Source organism: Apodemus sylvaticus, chromosome 4, assembly GCF_947179515.1.
Source record: "Apodemus sylvaticus chromosome 4, mApoSyl1.1, whole genome shotgun sequence".
Classification (NCBI taxonomy): Eukaryota; Metazoa; Chordata; class Mammalia; order Rodentia; family Muridae; genus Apodemus; species Apodemus sylvaticus.
In genome coordinates this window covers 151,507,384-151,530,146 of record NC_067475.1, presented here as the reverse complement: position 1 = coordinate 151,530,146, position 22,763 = coordinate 151,507,384, and the positions used below count along the sequence as shown (strand labels likewise).

Below are 22,763 nucleotides of genomic sequence, written 5' to 3'. Positions count from 1 at the left end.
GAGACAAGCCAGAATGGATAACTTTCTTCCCATCTACTCATCTTTCTGAGGTCTGCATATCGCACATGCACATATGCACATATGCACAGTGCATATCGCACATGCACATATGCACATATGCACAGTGCATATCGCACATGCACATATGCACATATGCACAGTGCGATGCTTAAGGACACTGAGGGTACCTGATAACTGAATGAACGTTCAGGTTAACCTCCACGTGCCTACTTCAACATTCATAACAGGGCAAAACAAAGATATTAGAACGAAAAACAAACAGGGACGTGAGGTTAAAGCAAAGCATGTGATCCGTGAGATGACAGTGAGTGGTGTCTTTCCCATGCAACAATGTCATTGAAAGGGGTGTTCAGGGAATCAACAGTTCCTTCTGATAATGGGTCTCATGATATTTTCACTGAACAAGAGTAGCACATTCTTTCTTTTCACCAGTTCCTAATATTTTAAGGGATTACTTCAAAAGTCTGAACAATATATTGTTGTCAGTTAACACCTATCAAATATTCCAAAAATGACTTTGTTTTCCTAGAACTTGCACTGAATATTAAAACTCCATTTTCATGTTCACACAATAAATAATAATTTTTACTTAAGTTGAATTAACCCATTCAAATTCTATTTAGAACACTCGCAGCACCTTCCTTTCAAATATCAGACACAAATATATACAATTTTAGCAGCATGGAGTTAAGGGTTTGGAATCACAAAATTGCATATTCTAATGAAAGTTCACAGTTTTATGTATCAGAGGAAATCATGCTATGCATAACGCACAATAAGCAACATTTGCAAACCACACGTATGGTGTGAGTGCATCTGGTGTAATATTTAATTTGAATACTATCTTTGCATTATGTCTCAGCATTTTGAATAGTGCCAGGTTTTTTCAAGTTCCCTCAAATAAGAAAATATTTAAGATGTTTCCAACAATCCACAAAGCTTCAAAACCCACAACTGTAGTAAAGGATATGAGTTAAAGTCAAATGGAACACAGTTGTAGAAGTGCAAGGCCTTAGGTTTCCAGGACATAAGTGTGTATGTGTGTGTGTGTGTGTGTGTGTGTGTGTGCATTTAACTGTGTTTGTGTATTTAACTATTAATCTAGGTTGTGGGCTTTCTCAGTGGATAAGAAGAGATCTTGGTGTACAAGCCTGGGGAACTGAGTTCAGCTCCAGCACCCACATAAAAGCTTTGTGCATCTGTAATGCTGACATTGGTGGATGGAGCAGGAGGACTATTGGAACTTTTTGATCAGCCAACTTAACTGAAAACAACAAGTTTGGTGAGAGACCATGTCTCAGGGAGATGAGGTGGCTATTAAAAGATTAGGCACTTGATATCCTCCTCTGATCTCATATTTGTGTACAAATGCATGCGTGAGTATGCTCATGGTTACACACATGCAGATATCATACATCTACACACAAAAAATTAAAACTTAATATTAATTACTGCTTTTATAAAATGATGCATGTGTCACATGTAATTTAAATAAAAATGTGAATATCAAGAAATAGTAATTTCAAATCTAATCAGTTTGAAATTATTTAACTTAATCATGGGTGAATGTCAGTCACAATAACTATACATGTACAGAGAGTATAAATGATAAAGTCATAAGTGCTTATAAAATAAAGATAATTTTATATAATTTAAGTATATAATTGTACTCAACAAGGTGAATCACGATGCCCAACCTGGATCATTTTATATCTAAAATATTGAAAGTTAAGATATTAATTAGGCTTATTCACTCTTTTGAGTGAGTGTATATTTGTGTATGCATGGTTCCTATATTGGTGTGTATGTAGGTATTCATGTGTGTATGGGTGTATGCAGGTAAACATGTGCATTTTGTGTACATAAGTATACATGTGTGTAGGGGTATGTGCAGATGTCTGGTGTACAGGTATTGATTCTCCAGTCTATAGTTTTTCTGTTTCTGAAGATTTTTTTCATCACATCTACATGCATGTGTGGATATATGTACAAATGTGAATTGGGGGTGCTAGTGGGAGTCAGAAGAGGGCATCCAAGTCCGAGAATCTGGACTTACAAGTGCTTGAGCCACTTGAAATCAGTTGCTGGGAACTAAATTTGAGTCGTTTGCAAGAGCAGTAAGCACTGTTACCACTGAGGCATTTCTCCGGCCCCCACCCTTCTATCTTAATCTCCTCTGGAACACAATGTGCACATTTTCTCTGTAAATTTCATTTCAAGAAACTGACATATTAAATTTGAAATAGTTTGATTATCTCTCTGCTTTATTCGTTGGATTTTCAAACAGAAAAACATCTATTATCCCCATATCTGTTTTTTTTTCTGTACCTGATCCTTTCTAGATGCATAAACTTAAATATTATTCATTTGAGTTCAGTTTCTTTTTCTCCTGTGAAACTGATTTTGAGACATGCCTCAGTATTTTAGTGAAGAAGATGCTTTTCATTTTGCAGTGCTGTTCTTTGTAACTTCAAACAAGAAATTCTATTTTTGTTTTGTTTTTAAGGAAAATTCATACAGTTAACAGATACTGGTTAATTATCAGTGATAACACGGTGCTTTTGAAACAAAATATTTGATTTTGATAATAATGTCAATTCATACTTTTGACCTATTCTTGCCTCAAATATCTTAATTTTTAAGTTAAGATTAGATATCTTGAATCCAGGGTTTCAAACCAAAAGAAAAAAGAAAAGAATCATTGTTCTGAGCTTCTGTTCTGATGTGCTTTGATTATCACTTGAATGCTATTGACTTATAACCATAGGGACTGGTAGTAATAATTCAACTCACATGTTACCAAGATCCTGTGTTCTGCATTGCCTGGATTAAAAACTATTATCACTGGGTATTTTAAAATGATGTAATGTGTTTTTTATTTGTTTCCTTTGAGTTGCTGTTGTCATTTGAGATGACGCAATATAAAAAGGAGCAGGATATATAGATCTTGAACTAAAGGGAATAGAGAGAATGATGCTGGGATAATGAAATTCTGCACAAGAAGTACAAAATCACTAAAAGTGCAGTCACACTGCAGTAATTACCTTATTAGCCATACAGTCTATTCATCTTTGCTCATGCATTATTGTGCTGTTTTGACAGCAGCTCACTAAGTAGCCTAGGCTAGCCTTGAACTACCAAGGCTTGATGGTTCCTATGGTTCCTATGGAAGAGCTGCCAGGGCTCTTAAACTTGGAGCCATAACTCCAGCCTGAGGGCATTTTTTGTTTTTCTGAATTATTTATTATTGTCATCATTGCAATCATCATCATCATCATCATCATCATTATTATTATTATTATTATGCATGCTCATGATATGCATAGGTGCACATGCCAGGATATATATGTATAGGTTTCTCTGCTCATGCGTATGTGGGCTCCCAGGATGGAACTAGTTGTCAGTCCTTCACAGAAAGTACTTTCCAACCTAAGCCAGTGTCCCAGAATCATCACTAGGTGGCAGAGGCACTATCTAGGAAGTATTAGGATCTTGCAATAACTTGAGCCAGATTACAAGTCACCATCCAGGGCCTCTGGGCGAATTATACATCTCATTCAGAGTTGGATTCTTACTCTTAAAAGGCAATTGTACTGGCAGACTGGACAACTTAGATATAAAATTTTAAAGATAGTCCCATGGGCTATGGCTGAATATTTGTTACGTTGTTCTCCTGTGGAGCTGAACCCCATTGCACAGCAGTGAACTGAATCCCATCAGCCCCGACAGGGCTGCAATGTTTGAACAGGTTTTGTCACCACTTAGCTTAATTTAGGTTATAAAATCTGTGTGACATGTTTCACAGAGGCAGGTGCTTTCCTAGCCGCTCCTTTAGGTGAGTTTTAAACTCGTTGCTTACCCTCATGAAGATGAAGCTTCACATTTTATCTTCGTAATGAGCTCTGAAGCAGTTTCACCTTGCCGGACCTTTGCTCCTCAAAAATGGTCTAAAGAAAGTCTGGTGGAAGCACTCTGGTGCCTTCTTTTTCATTCCAAATCAACCTATAGCTCTAAACTGTCCCTTCTGTCATGGGTGACACTCATTGAGAATCAATGCTCTCTTGCTCATTGCTAAGCCTCTTTAACACTCTTCATTTTGAAGCTTCTTTTAATGCAAACCTTTCCTTATATGTCATTTCTGTGTGCCTTTGTGTGTGCCCACATGTATGGTAGCCAGAGATCCTTGCCAATGTCTTAGAGCTCAGTCATTCCTCCCCTGATGTTTTGAGACAGAGTCTCTCACTGAACCTGGAGCAGATCTGTTCACCTAGCTTCCTGATTGTCAGGGTCCAGGGTCCTCCTTCCCCCTCTCCCTGCCCCCCCTTCTGACTCCATCACAGTGGTTTAACCATCATCCAGCTTCCATCCGAGGGCTGGGTATCACACTCAGGTCCCTGCATCCGAGCCAGCATTATACCAGCGGAGCTATCTGGCACACAATTTAAACTGCTTTGTTCACATAGATAACAGTTTTCAAACCTCAAGTCTCTCCTTAGAGAAGTTCTGTGCTCTTGCTCCCATTGTCTCAGAGGTAGACAAAAGAGATTTATTTTTTAAACTTCTATAACTAACAACCTTGTCTTTATTTGGGCACTAGCCTCAAGTTCCACAAAAAGGGGTGGGTCTGTATTAATTTTTTAATAATATCCCCTTTGCTAGTTAGATTAATTTCATCATGTCTCCTTTTGTACCATAATACCTTTCAAATATAAGACCACAGTTTTAAAAGAAGAAAAGCTATAACATCAGCATCAATAGCTAGAAAATTCAGAGATTTGATCAAAGCAAAATCCCAAAGGAAACAACAGAGGAGAGCTGTTCTGAGCTTAAGTAGTATGCAAATTGCTTTATTTTAAATGGTAGCATGATAACAAATGATATTTCTGGATTTTGGCACATCAAACTACCCACAGATGAAAGATGACTTAATTGCTTTGACCACAGTCCGAGTCGGAATAGCTCAGTTGGCAAATATAAAAATAGCACTGTGCTGTTTGCATTTGAGCAAGGAACGATTTCATCTTAACTCCAAAGTCTAGATAACAAAGTAACAGAGGAAGGGGGGCACTTTTTGCAAAAAATAAAAAGGTGCAATCTTTGATGGATATGTCTGAGAGTCGTATGGGACACATTGATCTTGTCAGCTACACCCATGTTCATGAGAAGTAAGACCATCAGGACAGTGCCTTCAAATTCAGATTCCAGTGTACGGAAGGTTTATGTCTTCACAGGCTCAACGGTGAAGAATTCAAGATTTGTTGCTTTTAGCCCCACCTTTAAATAACCTCCTAAAATTCTTTTAATAACTCATTGTCACCTTGAATATTTAATGGTATTTTAATACCTTAAATTCTTCTCATAATTTTTCAAAACAGTTTCAAATAATCAAAGCAAAGTAAGACTTATTGTACTTTGAAGTTTATTGTGTAGCCAGCCAAAGAAAGTAAAAAAAAGAAAAAGAAAAAATACGACACAAAGAATAAGAATTTTCCCCAAGCCCTATATTAAATACAAATCAAAAGCAAGTAATGATAAACGTGGACTACAGGCTCTCCATTTCCCCAATGGGCTCTGTTTGAGATGATGTCGCTTTTTATATTTTCTAAACTTTGTAATCTAAACAGCAAACTTAATTCGAAAGAAAAAAAAATTCTACTGTAGCTGATTACCATAAGCATGACCACAGACATTTAAATCAAAAGTCACTTGAGTTGGAAAAGGTTTAGGTTTTTTCAATAAATTATTTTTTATAATGACTATAAAAGTTATATAGTACATGGAGGCTCTCTGGAAGGAGATGCTTTACTGTGCCTGAATTGCAGGGAACACTTTCTGAGACATAAAGCTGACAATCAGACATCTGAGTGTGATGCAGAAATAACCATCCCCAGAAAGATTGAAGTGAGGACATTAGCAACTGGACACAGAGACCCTTGTTCCTTCATCCAGAAGCTACAGTGGGCACACTGTAGGCCTAACACAAGCACATGGGTGCCAAGAGGAAAAGCTCACCTCCACATCATTGTTTTCAAAGCAGTAAATTAAGAATTCTTCCTCCACAAATCTATAATCTCCTTAAACATTTAGGAAAAAAAATAGCTCTGTGGTTATAGAAAAACTACACACATAAAATGGATTAAGTTTCAAAATTTAAATCCCAATTACACTTTACTCTTAAATTACTCCTCATAATTTTACCAGTCTGCTTCCAAGAATCATCACAGAGTAAGGGTCATTGTACTTTGGGCTTTACTATGTAGTGATCCAAATAAAATAAAAAATATATAGAAGAGGAAGAATATGAAACAAAGAATAAGAAATTTCTCCGAGCCCTGTATTAAATACAAACTGAAAACAAGTAATGATAAACGTGGAGCGCAGGGTCGCTGTTTTCAATTAAAGCACCACTTTCACATTATAATTTTGTGTTTTGAATGTTTAAAATTGCCCTAAACTGTGTAACGAACACGAAAGAAAAGCAGATGTGTTTGGTTATGCAATAGATATTCACAAGTAACCTTATTACTTTAAAGCTTGTTGCTGACCAAGCCAACAATGGAAGAAAGTAGTTTATGGGGATGATAGCCAGAGAAGACAGATTTTAGATTCATTTTAAAATGAGGACAAGTGATGATTCTGTTTCTAAATGGAGACGAGAAAGCACTGTGATACAAAGTCACTGGAGAAGATAGGAAATTCTTCCTTATTCACTCTTTTACAGAAATCAAACATCTGCCAGTGATTGTTTCCACTTTTAGTAGAGATGTTTTAAAGAAATTAATAAAAAAAAAAAACATCGCATCCTTGATCTTCCAGTTTCATTTGCCAGGAAGGAAAGAAAATTAACTACTGAATAAAGTTTCCATCAAATAGGTAGAAGTAGCCTATGTGAAGCTTCTCGCTATGTAAAGTCAAGGCTGGCCTCCCACTGTGGAAATACACTGGCCTCAAACTCCTCAGGGTGGAGTCAGAGCTGTTAAGCAGCCCAGCAGGCTTGCAGGTTAATTGCTGGTGGACTGCTGACCTGCTCTGTAGCTCATGCCCTGACTCCTGCACTCGCCTGGGCATTTATTGTTTGTCATGACTGACAATGGATAACTGACTTCTTACCTTCTAACAATGGCTAAAGACATCTTTTTTTTTTCTTGACGGTTACAGGCTAGCTTGTAACTGAGGCAGCTTCTTTCTGAGCTCCAGCCTGCCTTCCTTGCCTCTTGAGGCACCAGGACACCCACCCCAGCAGCAGGAAGTGACACATCACAGAGGTGACAGGCAGGCCCAGGCTCCTATGTCAACCAGATGGTGGAGGCTCTATTAGAAGTCCCAAAGCCATCTTAGAATCTTGTGCTAGAAACACATTCCAAGTGCTGGAATTCCAGGTACATCTCACCACATCTGACTTCCCAATCACTTTTTAGACTAGTATATTACTTTGTGGGACAGAGGCACTATTGTGCATTTAATCATTTGCAAGCCTTTAGGTTGTATCATATTTTCTTCCCTTAAAAAAAAAATCTTTAGACATTTTTTTCTACATGGATTTATGCTATTGTGGATATTTAGATTATAAAATTTGTTTTGAACAGTTTTTAACCATAACAATATTTCTTACAACTCTATCATATATTGCTGTTTTAAGATTTTACACATTTTATTTTTTTAGCAATTATTTGATTTTTATTAAAAATCCTGAATCTGTTTTTATACGCTTTGGACATTTTTACTTTTTCTGTTAATTATCAGGTTAAATTGTTTTCCAATTTTTCTATTAAATGGCTTTTGTTTTGTAGATGATGTTTGTATGCCTGACATGTTTACTTCTCCCAATATGCCATTTATCTTTTGACTCTGTGTTTGTTTTCTTTACAGAAGAGAAAAAATTTAGTATTTTTCAGTGTGCCCACTTTTTTCCTTTGTGAAACCTGTTTGTTTCTTTTACCTTGTGCAGAAAGGTCTTTCTTTGTTTGCTATCTGTAAAACTGTCTTTGTAGCAATAGTGTTCTTCACTCACATGACATGCATTTCCAAATTTATAGGAATTCTAATTTAATTAGGGGTATAGATTGATTTTAATTTAAATTCTAGAAAAAATTGAATAAAATTTTCTTGGAGAATAATGAAACACACTAGAAATAGCTGAGGTTTAAAAAACATTACTCAGACAGCATATTTCTCTCAGTGAAAATCTTCTTAGCTGGTGACAAAAGGCAAGAGGTGTAATAGATTTAAACCTTCGCCAGGCACTGTCTTCATACACCTTGTTAAAAATTAATTCTATGTGGCTTCTTTGAGGTGGGTTCTCTCTCTTAACTAAAAACTCTCTGGTAGACCATAGACAGAGGAGAAACAGGCCACACTGAAACATCCAATAGGATGGAATAGGAGGAAGGCACGCTTCACACTAACAATAGCCACTGAGTGCTATCAATGCATTGCTACTGAGATGGTTTTACAAGCTTCGTAAGAGACTCGAGACAAATCTACTCAGTTTTCCAAAGTCCCCATAAGTAGGACATAGGGCAGAAGAGAAGGATGGTGGGCGTGGTCACTGACAAGCTAAGAATTATTTCTAAAAAATCCGAATGTTGTCTCCAAATTCCATAAATCTTTTTGGTGGCTGGTGCATGTTTTCTAGAACAGGATTTCCTGTGGTCAAAGCTGGTCTCAAACTTTGTATGTAGCCAAAGCTGATTTTAAACTTCAGGTCCTAACAGCTCTTGTGCCCCACTTGCTGGGCTTATAGAGATACACTATGATGTCCCAAGTCCCATGACTCTTAAAATTTTTTTTTTGACAGACTTTTCCTCTCTGGAACAAGCTTGCCTGGAATGCACAGAGAGCTGCCTATGTCTGCCTCTTTAGTGCTGCATGCAATGACTCAGACATGACCCATTCATTGAAAGGTGCTCTGAAACCTGCCAGTACTACAACATTATAATAAGGAAAAAGTCAATGAGATAGAAACCAGGAATAACCTATCAGGTGAAACATCACTGAACCCGATGATGCTGAATGGTCCAAGAAACACAATATACTATTGAAATTAAACTTGTGTCACCTTAGAAACTCTTTCACAGTCTCCATTGATTAATTCTACAAGGAAGTCAGGAAAAGCGTGATTAATAGGCCCATTTTCCTCTTGAACCTAAGTGGGGTCAAGGAAATTGTCAAATATTACATATTTCAGATACTACTGTGCCATAGGAATGCTATTTCTGCTAATGATGCTCACCTCATTAAACAATTCACAGAGCAGTGTAATCAAGTCCTATAGATGTGAATTCACAAATGTCTTAAAGAAACATATTGCCTCTATGACAGTCCTTCCCATATGTTCTATATATACATACTCTGTACAATTCGATTCAAATACATATATTTCCTTCTATGAAATTGCCTTCTTTTATTTTTCATGAGCTTTGTTCTTATAAATATAGGAAGCAATTCAAAATATAAGCGATCTTTCTAAAAACTCTGAACTCCTCATCCACAGCAAGAGTGGTTTGGCTGCTGCTGTTGATGTTTTGTTTTGTTTGACAGGGACTTACGGCCCAGGGGCACTTCCAGTCAGTTTGCAATGTGTGTGACTGTATCTATACCACCTGCATGTGGATGTCATTCCCCCATGGGCATTGTATAAACTCAGGTTGTAGTAGGGGTCGTCCTCCCTAGATTTAACAAGGACATTTTTGAAAGAGGATGCTGTTTCTGTATTGACACTTGTTTCACCATGTCTTTCAGTGCTTGGTTCCTGTTTTGTTTCTGTTATCTTGAGCCAGGGTCTTGTGACACAGCCCTGGCTCGCTTAGAACTGACTATTGTCCTGCCTCAGACTCCTTAGTGTTCAAGATCTATGCTTGTGCCACCATCCTCTCTCTCTCTCTCTCTCTCTCTCTCTCTCTCTCTCTCTCTCTCTCTCTGTGTGTGTGTGTGTGTGTCTGTCTGTCTGTCTGTCTGTCTGTCTGTCTGTCTCTGTGTCTGTCTCTGTCTCTCTCCGTATATATATAATTTTTTTATAATACTAACTCAAATGTTGTGTAAATTTAGCACCCATGTAATCTCTTCCTCCCTCCATCCCTTCTCTCTAGCTTCCGACTCCGTGTTCTAACCAGACAACTGAATCCATACATTTCAGTGAAATATATTAATAATACAACCAAGTTAAAAATGTCTTTAATATAACTTAATTATAGGCAGCAATATCCAGTTGCTAGCGTAGATCAGGTGACCGCATCAAAAACATTTGAGAATGTGTCAAACTTATCCATGGTAACTTTCAAATTTTACTGTGAAAAGCTCTGCAGCTAACCATCTGTTTATCTAGTTCCTCCTATATATAATCAAATTTCTTTCAAACAGGAGCTCTTACAATGACAGAGTAAACGAGTCCAAATATTTAGCTTAATAGATCTTCACTGTAATTAATAAAATTAATCTTTTGCTGTAATGACATTTGCTTTTGACTGTTTGATCTGCTATTTTTGAAGGCTATTCATAATATTTTGTACACTACAAAAAGCATATCTACTTTTATTTGTGTTTCAAGCAGCTGGCCTGTGTATGCAATCATAGATGAGAAGTGTTCTAATAGAGATGTTATCTCTGATTCCTTTTTTTCAAAGTTGAAGACGAAACCTATCACTTTGGACATGCTAAGCAAGCACTTGGTTAATCAATCAGCTATCCACCCCAGCCCTTTCTTTGGACCTTACCAGGTTTTGATTGATTAATAAGAAACAAGCTTTCTTAAAAATACACTTTCGAAATGCCAACTGTTAAGTATGACCAATTCTAGTAAGCTTTTCTGTTACCCTAGATGACATTTCGGGATCAAAGCCTAGACTGGCTGTTCTGCAGGACTGTAGGATGAGGACACTGCTGCCTAAAGAAAGTGAAGGTCTCTGAGATGATGACCTGGGTTACCTGCTGATGTTTGTTATGGGGGGTGGGGTGGAGGGCTGCTTCTCGGGAATGGATTTGCAAGCTGCAACATAGAGATAAATCATCTGAATAGTAACTGAACAGCTACAGGTTCACCGAAGTGTTCATTCTTGACAGTACTTAAGATTACATCTTTAGCATAAAATAGTTCAGTCTTACTTACAAATTAACATGATTTCATTTCTAAGAAGAAATCTTGTATTCAATTTATTAAATAAAATTTATTATAAATCATTGGAGACCTATATTTGAATATCTAAAATGATGTATATATATATGTATATATTAGATCATATATATAAGATCACATATATACATTTTAGATCATATATATATTTTCATCATATATATATATGTGTGTGTGTGTGTAAAACTAGAACACAAACTTCTCTTTACAAATGATTCATTTTGGGAATTGTGACTAGAAATATTTAATGAACATAGATTTCTAGATAACACTTTTAATCATTACCAAGTTACCACTGAAATGACTTTTGAGGCATAAAATAAAATGTGTCTCTGGTACCCGGATATTTCAGGCTTTAGTATTCAAATGCTACCATACTCCATGATATTCTTTTTTTTGTCAGGAGATGGCGCTGCAGGTTTTAAATAGCAGAGCTAACGATCCCAAAGCCCGGTCAATCCCAAAGCCCCGTTAAATCTTTAGTTTTCTTATTTTTGGACAAACCCAAAAGTATCCACCACTTTTGTTCGAACTATTTTAAACATGTTCCAGAATGTTCTGCAGTGTTATTAAGATAATATCAGGGGAGAGACTACTGTAAAAGGACAAAGAAATCTAGTTACCGGTCCCAGGAGAATACAGCCACATTCTATTATCTAAAGAAGAAAGAGGACAGGGAAGTCTTCGTGAACTCTTTCCACCGCCTTTCCATTTATTTCAGCCATGAAGCTTAGATCGTCCTCTGGGTTTTACCAACGATAACTAGGCACCAACGATAACTAGGCACCCTTACTACACAGACTGCCTAACCTTGAAAGTCACCAAGATTGGAAACGTCCCCACAACGTGCTTGAGCCGGTTTGTCTGAATCCAAGGAAGGCTGCTTTTGGAGGCTGAAGGTTTCTGTCCAGTATCTATTCGAACTGAAACTACTTCCAAAGTAGTGAGGAACAATGCCCTTTGTTTAGAATAAATTAAAACGAACTAGGTAGGCAGGTGAAGTTTGGAGAAAACCCCAACTCTTCTAGATCGGAGTTTGGGGAATTGGGAAGCCTATGTACGCTTAATGCGAAGGTTGAGACCTTGGAGAACTTCCAGAACTTTTTTCTTCTTGAACCACGGCCTGGTCCCTGCTTCTTCGCCAGGGTTCTCTTCAATCTGGATGGTGCTGGGGCATCCGCAGACCCAGTCTCTCCAAGTTCTTGAAAGGAGATGAGCAAACGGATGCTGAGAAGCTTGCCGGGGAACTGGATGGACTTGGCTCTGCGTTACTGAGATCTCAAAGGTTCAGCCACCCCAAGCGAAGAGAAGCTCTGCAGCTTAGAGGAGGTAACTGCAGCTTCAAGGTCAAGGTGCCTCTTCCCGGGGCTGGAGCCGCAGGGAGCCCCTTGGCCTAGAGCGATGGGGGATGCCGACTTTATTGCATTGTCCTTGGCAGTTCAGGAACAGCTTGTCAGATGGTCCCTGGGGGCTCAGTGGTTGGGACAGACAGGACCTTCAGAGCCAGTGGGGGGTCAGGGAAAAGCACACTTTCCAAGTCTGTCACTTTCTTTCCACAGCTCTTAGAGATTTCACTACCCCACCCCCCACCAGCGGCTCCAAGTTAAAAGTTTATGGGGTTTTTTCCCCTCTATTTTGTTTTTATTTTTCAAAGTACTCCGAAATAGATAAATTGAAGCACGCAGACAGCCAGAGCCAGACTTCTCCTGGCTGCTTAATTTAGACAAGTCATAAAGTTATCAGAGATGCAGAAATATCACAGCGAAATTCTTAGCAGCCCACTTTAAAGGTAGAGTGAGTTCTATTACGATTCTGCTTGAGCTATTTCCAAATCCGAGCGTTAAAATGATCTCTAAGAAATATAAGTTTGACCTACACATTACTTGGGTCTGCAACTCCACCCTCTAATTCCAGTGCTGTGATGTTTGCTGCATATTTTAGCCTCCCTTTGAGGCTTTCAGAGCAACAATAATAAAATTCGTTCATCTTTATGAGAGCTCTTTGATATGAATACATTTGGGATCCAACACTTAGCAGAGAATGTACCCTTATGTGATGCCAAGGAGCTTCATTGGGCCAACCAGTCTAACTACAGGGAGACCCTGGAACTGTTTACCCCCGAGTGGTCCTAGTTGTCCCACCCTGCCTCTGGCGTTTCCTAAAAGACCCGTCCCTTGAGTTTCTGGTCTTCCAAGCACCTTTCTTCGAAAAAAAAAAAGTACAAAATGGAGGGAATGTTTTCCTGTAGATATTCCAGGTCAGGTGATAGAGCCCTGGTAGATTCCCCCAACCTCACTATAGAAGAAAGTTCTGGTTTGGACTTTCTCTTCTGTTTCGGAACTTGCTTATTGCTTCAGCAGCCGGGACTCTGCCCCTAGCAACTTCTGAAGGATCAAAGTTTAAGATTTCTAGAGTTCCTGCGGCCAACGGATGTTGAGAGAGCTGCTGACGTCACCCTCCTCTGAGCCGGAACGCTTGCAGTGGGAGTCTGATTCTACCCAAAGTGAAAGGAAGTTGACTCGGGGTTAGTGATGATTAAACCGGGTAACGAGACATCGGGCAGATGTGTTTTCATTGCCCTGTAAGATAAATGCAGTGTTAAGTGCCTGACAACTTCCCAGAAGCAATCAGCAAAAGTTTACGAGTGCATAAACCTGGAAGACCATTCCCCGACGGTGGTTATAAGACCCGCGTTTAAAGCGTCCATAAATTCTCTGGCCATTTCCCCAGCACAACTTTTCCGCTACTATTAAACAACCAACTCCTTCGGGGAGGCTGGGGGATTTCCCCCAATCTCGGAAGAGGTGGCTGGTTACTACCGAGGGGAATCAAGTTGAGTAAAACTGTTGTAGAGCTTTGGATGATTGGAGGGCATGAGAGGTGGGGCTAGGGGAACCTGGATGCCACATGCCATCGTATTTTTTAAGATCTCCCCTGCCCCTCCTGGATGCTACTCTGGAAGATACCCACAGCCAGTTAGAGCGCGCCTATGGAGCCGGTACTTGTTACACTGTATGCCTTTTAAATACCTTCTCCAGAACCAGAAGGAATCCAGGCATCCTAAGGAAAGTTCGAGAACACAAGCGAAACACACTGGCGAACGAAGTTAGACTGTAGGCGAGACTTTTAGCCACTGTGTACAGAATCACCATCGTTGTGTTAGGAGTCTGATAGGAGCCTCTCATCAGCCTAAGTTTATAGAGAACCTTCCTTTATGATCCCTCTGAAAACAAAGCTGCTAATTGTCAAACAACAACACGACCGTGCCTGTGCCTTTAGCTTCCTAAAGGGACGGGCTAACAGCTGCGAGGAACAGAGGAGAGAAAGATGAGGCAGCAAGCCCAGAGAGCAACAGAGGCACCGCCCCGCACCAAAGCCGCTTTGGTCCACAGCTATACATGTGGGCAGGCCTGCTGTTAACCACCAGGCTCTCACGCCATACAGCTTCAAGTAGTCCGTTTGTTGGTCCACAATGTTTGGGTTCCAATTCAACTGAAGGAACACCAGTAACAGACTACCGATCTTTCCATTCTGGAAAAGTAGAACTAAGGTTCCTTTCCATCCTTTCCAGGTGATAATGTAGACATTTCGGTGTCGCCCTCACGTTTCCTGTATGAAATAAGGTGCCCAACTGTTCTGATATTACCATTCAAAAACAGGTTCTGAGGTGAACCTCATTTGTGAATCTATTACAGAGATTAATAGATTATTTCTCCCTTTTCAACTAATTCTCAGTGGGGAAATTTAACCATATGGTAAGGAGAGAATTAGAATTTCATCACATTAGAGCAAAATATAATGAAAAGAGTCCAACACCTGGGGCCAACTCTGAAAGCCACAATTAAAAGGATTTTAATGAAACCAGAGAAACCCCAAAATGCACAGCCTTCAGTAATTCTGCCAGATAAGAGAGACTTATGAATATGTTGTTGAATATTGTTGTTTACTTATAAGGATAAAAACTAGCCACTAAATACCGTGTGCTTCGAGAGACTGGACTCAGAAGCAGGAGGTCTCCATCCGGATAACACTGATTTCCACAATTCTGCCCTGAACTAACCCTGCAGAAACAGCCCAGACGGATCCAGACGGTCCCCAAACGGCTTCAGAGCAGCTACGTGCACCAATGCCCCCACTTGGTGTGTGAGAAGATTCCACTCTCCAGGTTCCCCCTTGCCAAGCAACTGGATTTAATCTTGAGAAAAGTTTGAGAGTAGTTTCATTTTTTTTCCTGTCCACGAAGCGGTGTGCGTCTCTCACTACCCACTTACAGCATGGGGGACTCTGCAAAGGCCTCCCCCACTCCGCCCCCTTCGAGTTTTAAATCAAACGGGCTATGTAAGCAACTTGGTCATCATTTTGGTCTTTTTTTAGTTGTTTTATTTTTCTCATTTATATAGGGAATGGGCAGTGGAGGGCTGTGGGGAAAGTGGTACAGAGAAAACCTAGGTTCGCTCCCTCTGGCTTGGCTGACATACTAGCTGAAAATCTAGGGTAAATTCAAGGCAAGCCAGCGGGGACCTTACCCCTACCCCCAGCCCCCAGGTTCCATCTCTAAATGCACACATACTATGAACAGGGAGACATATAATTCTCTCCTGTGAGGATATCTAAGCAAGCTGAGATAGTAGTGGCCCAGTGAAGGGTAGTGTGGGGGGAGGGGTCGCAGTGGGGGCGGAGGGGGGGAGTCTGCTTTCCACTGGACTCCCAGCCTTTACCGAGGATATACAATTTGCTGAAGGAGCAAAGAACATCCTCGGCTCTAAGTAGGGCTTTTAGTGTGCTCATTGATGAGTGAAAGTCGCCACACATGTCAAGCTAAAGGCAGTTGTTGGGTTACTAACAGGACCCAGCGCCTTGCAAACATATGCGCTAAGCTGTGTATACAGATGGCAGGCAGAATAATGGAGCAGGCGCCTTTTATAAAGCTCTGGCTGCTGCCTGTCTTCAGACCTGGGAAATGAAACTATTCAGACTCGCGGCCAGATAGCGCCTGCGATTGTTTGTTACCGTTTTAATCCTATTAATTAAAACGTTAACCTGATTGGGTAGAAAGCGCTGTCCCAACAGGCGAGTCTTCTTCATAATAACCTACTCAGAGATAATGATGTAAAAGACTCCCCCGTCTGTGGCGGCGGCTGGTTGATGGGTCCGGAAATCTCTTGAAGGTGAATCCAAGCAAGATAAACGGTGCGTAGAGGAGGCGCGGGATTGGACTCCGAGGCGGCAGCGGCGGCAGCTCCGCTCCCTCCGCGACCAGCCTCCCACCATGAGGGGCCGCGGCCCATGGTGAGCCTTAGCAGCCAGCACCGTCGGCTGGAGACGAAGAAGAAGAAGAAGAGGAGGCGGCGAGCGCGGGGGAAGGCGAAAAAGAAAAAGAAGGGGACAGGGCTGCGGGCAGCGTGGGGACCAACGCACGCAGCAGCTCCAGAGCCCCGCCGGCGCGCGTCTGTGCGGCCGCCTGACTCCCGAGCCCAGGCGGCGGCTGGCCGGGACGATGGAGCGCGGGCTGCACCTCGGTGCGGCGGCCGCGAGCGAAGACGACCTCTTCCTGCACAAGAGCCTGGGCGCCTCCACCGCCAAGCGCCTGGAGGCGGCTTTTCGCTCCACGCCCCCGGGCATGGACCTGTCCCTGCAACCGCCAACGCGCGAACGCCCGGCGTCGTCCTCCTCGCCCCTCGGCTGCTTCGAGCCGGCTGACCCCGAAGGGGCCGGGCTGCTGCTGCCTCCGCCCGGAGGAGGCGGCGGAGCGAGCGGCGGCGGTGGCGGCGGCGGCGGCGGCGGGGTGAGTGTTCCCGGGCTGCTCGTGGGCTCAGCGGGCGTGGGGGGCGAGCCGAGCCTGAGCAGCCTGCCGGCGGGCGCTGCCCTGTGCCTCAAGTACGGCGAAAGCACCGGACGTGGCTCCGTGGCCGAGAGCAGCGGCGGCGAGCAGAGCCCCGACGACGACAGCGACGGCCGCTGCGAGCTGGTGCTGCGAGCCGGGGGCCCCGACCCGCGGGCATCGCCGGGAGCTGGGGGCGGCGGCGCCAAGGTGGCCGAGGGCTGCTCCAACGCCCACTTGCACAGTGGCTCGGGCCTCCCCTCGGGGGGCCCCACAAGTGGCTGCGGAAGCGGCGGTGGCGGTGGCGGCAGCAGCAAGAAATCCAAAGAGCAGAAGGCGCTGCGCCTGAACATCAACGCCCGCGAGCGCCGGAGGATGCACGACCTGAACGATGCTCTGGACGAGTTGCGCGCGGTCATCCCTTATGCGCACAGCCCTTCAGTGCGGAAGCTCTCCAAAATCGCCACGCTGCTCCTCGCCAAGAACTACATCCTCATGCAGGCACAGGCCCTGGAGGAAATGCGGCGCCTAGTCGCCTACCTCAACCAAGGCCAGGCCATCTCGGCAGCCTCTCTACCCAGTTCGGCGGCCGCGGCTGCGGCTGCCGCTGCCCTGCACCCGGCACTCGGCGCCTACGAGCAGGCAGCCGGCTACCCGTTTAGTGCAGGGCTGCCGCCCGCTGCCTCCTGCCCTGAGAAGTGTGCCCTATTCAACAGCGTCTCATCCAGCCTCTGCAAACAGTGCACGGAGAAGCCTTAAACACTCCCTCCCTCGAAAACCTCGAGACCGACCCCAAAGCTAGAGGAAAGTGAGAAGCTGCTCCCCATCCCCTTTACTTTGGTCCTCTCCTAAGTTGTGAAACACTTGCCGGGCAAACAAAACAGAGGCAGGAACATAGAAGTATTAGAGACAAACCGGACTTTCAGCCTTGGCATGCCCAGAATCTCGGTCTTTGGGGTGGGGAGGGAGGGAAGAGGGAGGTTTAGTGGGAATGAAGTGTGGTTCTTTTTTCCCCTCAGAAAAGTGGCAACTTTGGTGGCTACCTAAACCTCAAGGAAGTACCATCTTCTTTGAAGGTGAAAAATAAGTTGAAAAGTAGTGCTTGATTATTAGACGGGAAAGGTACTGAGTGGCGAAATACTAATCCTACTAATAGCTAAGAATTGGCAAGTGATGAAGGGGAGAGGGCTTCAGAGTTGAGAGACTCTGGGACAGAATATTCATTCAGACAAATCAGAAAGGGCACTCGAAAAATACATCTTGATTCTGAGCCAGGAGAGAAACTTGAAATGCAGACTTATTTAAGTGGGGGGGAAAGCAGAGAGACGTGTTGCTATGAAAGACTTGTATTTTTTATTGTCTCTGAACTGAAAATCCTGTGAAAATGCTCCAAGTTTTGGTGAGAGTGAAATGAAAAGCAGGCTGTGGCTGAAAGAATTGCATTTAAAATATTTATGTGCACCTTGTTACTTTCTACTCTGCAATGATGTATTAGCGATTTATGGTATTTATTTGTTATCCTCCAATGACCCACATCAACAGTATTTATTATGTGTTAAGGTCTTGGGTCTTAAGTGTAGATTTTTTTTAATGCTTCTAAAATTCTGTTTTATATATTAACTTACACTGTGTGCCTAGTGTTCAAAGGTATATTTGCCAACAAATATGAAGAGAAATATTGATGTATCTGAGCTGCTGAGGTTTTTGAAAGGTCATTGAATATTTTCAGTTGCATCACCCATGTATTTAAATTGAGCTTTAATAAATTGCTTCAGTCCAAAAATTTCAGGAAAGGTGTATTCTTAATTGATGAATGAATTGATCTCTTTTCCAAAAGGGGACCTATTTGCATTCCAAAACGGAAAAACATCGCAGCAATAGGTTTTATAAGTAAGAACATACTAGGCAAATATATTTTTCAGGTTGTGCTGTGCATTTTAAAAGGTCTAATTTAATTGTTTTTTAATATAGATGTACATATATAAGTTATTCTAACTGTGATGACTTATTAAGTTAAAAGACTGGTTGATTTGCTTATGGTGTGAAATCCTTTGTTATTTTTCTAAGAAAAATAAAATTTAAAAGAAATGAACTAAAGCTAAGGAAGAGCAAGAAGCTATTTACCCAAAGTGAGCTTTCCATTTTAGTTTGCATGGCTATCTGCCTGCCTTTCCTCCTATGAAAATCCAGAAAACCTCTTTTTAAAATGGACTCTTGCTATTTTCCACTCCCTACAGATAATACAAATTCAGTTTGTCAGGTTGGATGGTGATTTCAGAGCTATGATGGTTCTATCGATGGGTTTTGGATGTGGAAAGAATGATATATATATTAAATAGGTCAATCAGACTATGACAGCTATGTACGACCATTTGTATGTGTATCTATGTCAGAAAGAATCTTTATTAAAATATTTTGATCAAACATTTTATTATGCTGTGCTTTGTAGAAGAAGCAGCCACTCTCTTCTGGGTTATTTTTGTCTGAGAAGTGACCGAAGGGGGGAAAAAAAGCAAAGGAGTTTCATAAAAAGTGGAACTAAAGTTTTGGCAGTGCTGTACAGTCATAAATCCCCTTAGTTCACATGGTCACTAAGAGGACAAGAGCTGAGGACAGCCATGGAGCAGAGGTGAAAGAAGTGGGTGGTATTACTCAGAGCAGATCCAGAGTTCCTGATAATTAAAGCCAGGGTCTCCCTGAAAATCTTTTCCAAGTGTGCAGCTTCAAGGCCATGCTAGGGCCTGCCAAGGTGGGTACATTTTCTTAAAGATTTAAAACAAAAGTTCTGCCTCAAAAGGCTTGAAGACCAAATGGAAAGATGGATCTGGATCATTTGAGCACAACCTTTATTGTAGTCTCATTCTTCTTCTCTGTGACAAAAGGGTCAACCTGGTAGAATTATGTAAGTGTAAGCAATTCCCACAGACTCCCAGAATTTATTAGGTCATTGGTTAATGAGATGCTTGGTATTTGAATTGGGTTAGGTGTGACTCTACTAAGGTATAATATGTCTGTTTCTATCTGAACCTTTGGTCTTGAATGTAGGAAGTATAATTTGTGCTGTAGTAGGCATCACTGAGATGGTGGTACTGATGTGGAGGTTTGTAGGTCCAGAACTTTCACTGGACCCAGTTACCTAAAGGGGGTGGTCTGTGCAGCCTCAGCTCATAAACACATCTCTAAATGCCATCAAACTAGTGGGGGGGTGTTAAATAAGGATGTTTTCTGTTCCAATTGCCATCAAAGAAGATTAATTAGAACTTGTAACTTTTCAGAGAACATAAGAGCAAAAGGCCTTGACACTCAATCCCCTCTGTCAGGAGGAAGGGGCCAGGGTAGCCTCTAAGCTGGAGAAGACCTTCTCAGCATTTACCAGACAAAGCCTGGGTGCGTCTAATTATGATTATTAAAACAATTTCCATGACGATGTCTAATATTATGTTAATTTGAAAACAACTGTGTATGAAAACTGTCGACTATAATACCTAAATTCATTTAATGAAACACATCGTTAAGGCAATTAAACCTCCTGGATGTGATTAAGAAACATAATTACGACACTGTTCTGCACCATAATTGGGTGTCTTTAATCAAGGGGTAAAGTGATCAGTAACACAGCCATTAGTTTGTATTGTTCTGGCCCCGCTGTCCATCATTCTGATTAGGAATTAGCCACAGCCACCACGAGTCAGATATCCCCCCTTTGCATATTAACATTGTAGGGGACACATTTGCCGCAAGATTTACTGCTTAATATTTTGCATCATTAAGAAGGTCTCCCTGAAATACTTCCTTTAAACTGTGTACTATTCAACCGTTATCAGAAGTCGGACAGAATAACAAATCTTAAACTTCAAGAAAAAGACATGCTGGCTCTCTCTCCGCACCCTCCAACCACCCAGCTTCTGTGCTTAGTATAGAAGAGAACTCAAATGTAAGGGGGAACGTTGTTGAAGACAGAGAATGTCAAACAAGCAGGCAGTACTGAAATTCTTTGGAGGCAATTATATTTATTTTCATTTTAATATTTTCAGACATGTCAACCTTCTTTTTTTCTTTGACTGGAGCTAGCTGGTCAGCATATGGTTTTAGATATCCATAGGATGTCTGACAGAAAAGGCAAAGAAGCCTCAGGCTTGCTTAGGTGTCCTCTGCTGCAACACCAACTCCTCCAGAGTTTCTCCGATGTCTGCTTCTGGTTAAGGAAAAGGATGGCTAAAGAAAATTTCAACCTCTCTACATCCCAACTTCAGGCCACCTTTCCTCTGCCTACTTTGGAGACTTAGTCCTTTCACTGCTGCTCCACAGTGTCTGCCCAGATGGGACACTTGCATCAGAACTGAGGACTCAACACCAGGGCCTGCAGAATTCATCTTCAGAGTGTGAGCATGTGCCAGCCAATAGTGGCTCATCCAAGAGCTTGCTGGGATATCCACCAGACCTTAAGGCCCTTTCTCAGGAGCACCCTACCAACACATCTTCAGGGAGCTGAAGGTTCCTCCTGTCTTGTGAGTCCCACGTGAATTCACTAGCTTGACCATGAGGTCTGACAGACCCTTCAGCTGCTTATTTACTAAGTTTTCTGCAAGTGAACACCTTGGAAAAGTCTCCTCTCCTTTCTTCTCCCTGAGGTGGGTAGATGAGTATGCCTGTACTGTGCCCAACACACACACACACACACACACACACACACACACACACACACACAAAGATAGATAGAGAGAGAGAGAGAGAGAGAGAGAGAGAGAGAGAAAGAGAGCAGTGCTCTTTCTTTCTCTCCACTCTCCTATGACTTTGCTACACAGGGATCCTTGCTATAATCGCTCACATTTCCTTTTCTTAGCCCAAGATCCACTAGAGACAACTCAGGCTCGCAGATTTCCTTCCTTATACACTTTTAGCATGCAACGCCAGAAACAAACTTTTCTACCTGCCTTGTGACCCAACCCAGTATGAGTGGCAGTGACTGTTGCGATGTAATGACTTATGAAAGATATAATCATGTGTTAAATTGAGTCCTCCGTTTAACTGTTAATGGTGTGCTCTGGGCACATTTACGTATTAAATGCTATGGTAACTAATTACCACTAGGAAAAAAAGATAATACACTTCCCAGACTTTGAAAAATAATGATGAGAGTTCAGTTCCGGGCATTCAAGCACATGGCGGTGGTTTTGCCTGGCTGAGCAAGGCAACCAGTGGAGATCGGAGGTCCCTCTGCTTGTGTTCCAGCAAAGAGGTGAGTAATGAACCCTGGTCAGGGGAGGTTCCCAAACTTCCTCTTCCAACCTTTTAATGAAAATGAGATTCAACCTGGGGACTTAGGGGTGGTCTGGGGAAAGAGAAATTGAATGACCACTGCCTTTATACAAAATCAAAGAGTAACACATAAACACTAGAAACATAAAAGAGCTTTCTTTTAATCAAAATGCAGATCAGACTAAAATCATCCACCTCCCAAGGGACTATACATCAATTAACATTTTTGCAGACTGATAAACTCAGTCTTGAAGCCAAACCTAGGCAAAGAGAGGATGAAGGAAAACTAAGAGAGAGTAAGGTCAGTTTAAAGCACAGAAAACTTTCAGGATAAGAGTTATTTTCTCTCTTCAATATTCTGGCCAAGCGGTGTGTGTTCTGCAGGCTGCAGGCTGCAGGCTTCAAGAGATAAACAGGAGTTCGGTTCAACGCAGGATAGCCCTAATGCATATTGCCTAAACTCAGCCGGATCAAGGTTTTCCACAGCTTGGTGGTGGAGAAACGGAACCACTTCGGTTTGAGCTTTTCTCACTC

At 41.8% G+C, this 22,763-nt stretch overlaps 1 protein-coding gene across 1 annotated transcript; it reads left to right on the top strand.

Moving 5' to 3' along the window:
• The first annotated feature begins 16,564 nt into the window (after positions 1 to 16,564).
• Positions 16,565 to 19,380, top strand: Bhlhe22 (basic helix-loop-helix family member e22). The gene has a single exon (XM_052180767.1). The coding sequence runs from the start codon at positions 16,647 to 16,649 to the stop codon at positions 17,727 to 17,729; it is 1,083 nt and encodes a 360-aa protein (XP_052036727.1). The 5' UTR covers positions 16,565 to 16,646; the 3' UTR covers positions 17,730 to 19,380.
• Positions 19,381 to 22,763: the final 3,383 nt, after the last annotated feature.

Excerpts from the sequence above, each read along its gene's own strand:
- Bhlhe22 (XM_052180767.1), top strand. The coding sequence starts at position 16,647 with ATGGAGCGCGGGCTGCACCTCGGTGCGGCGGCCGCGAGCGAAGACGAC.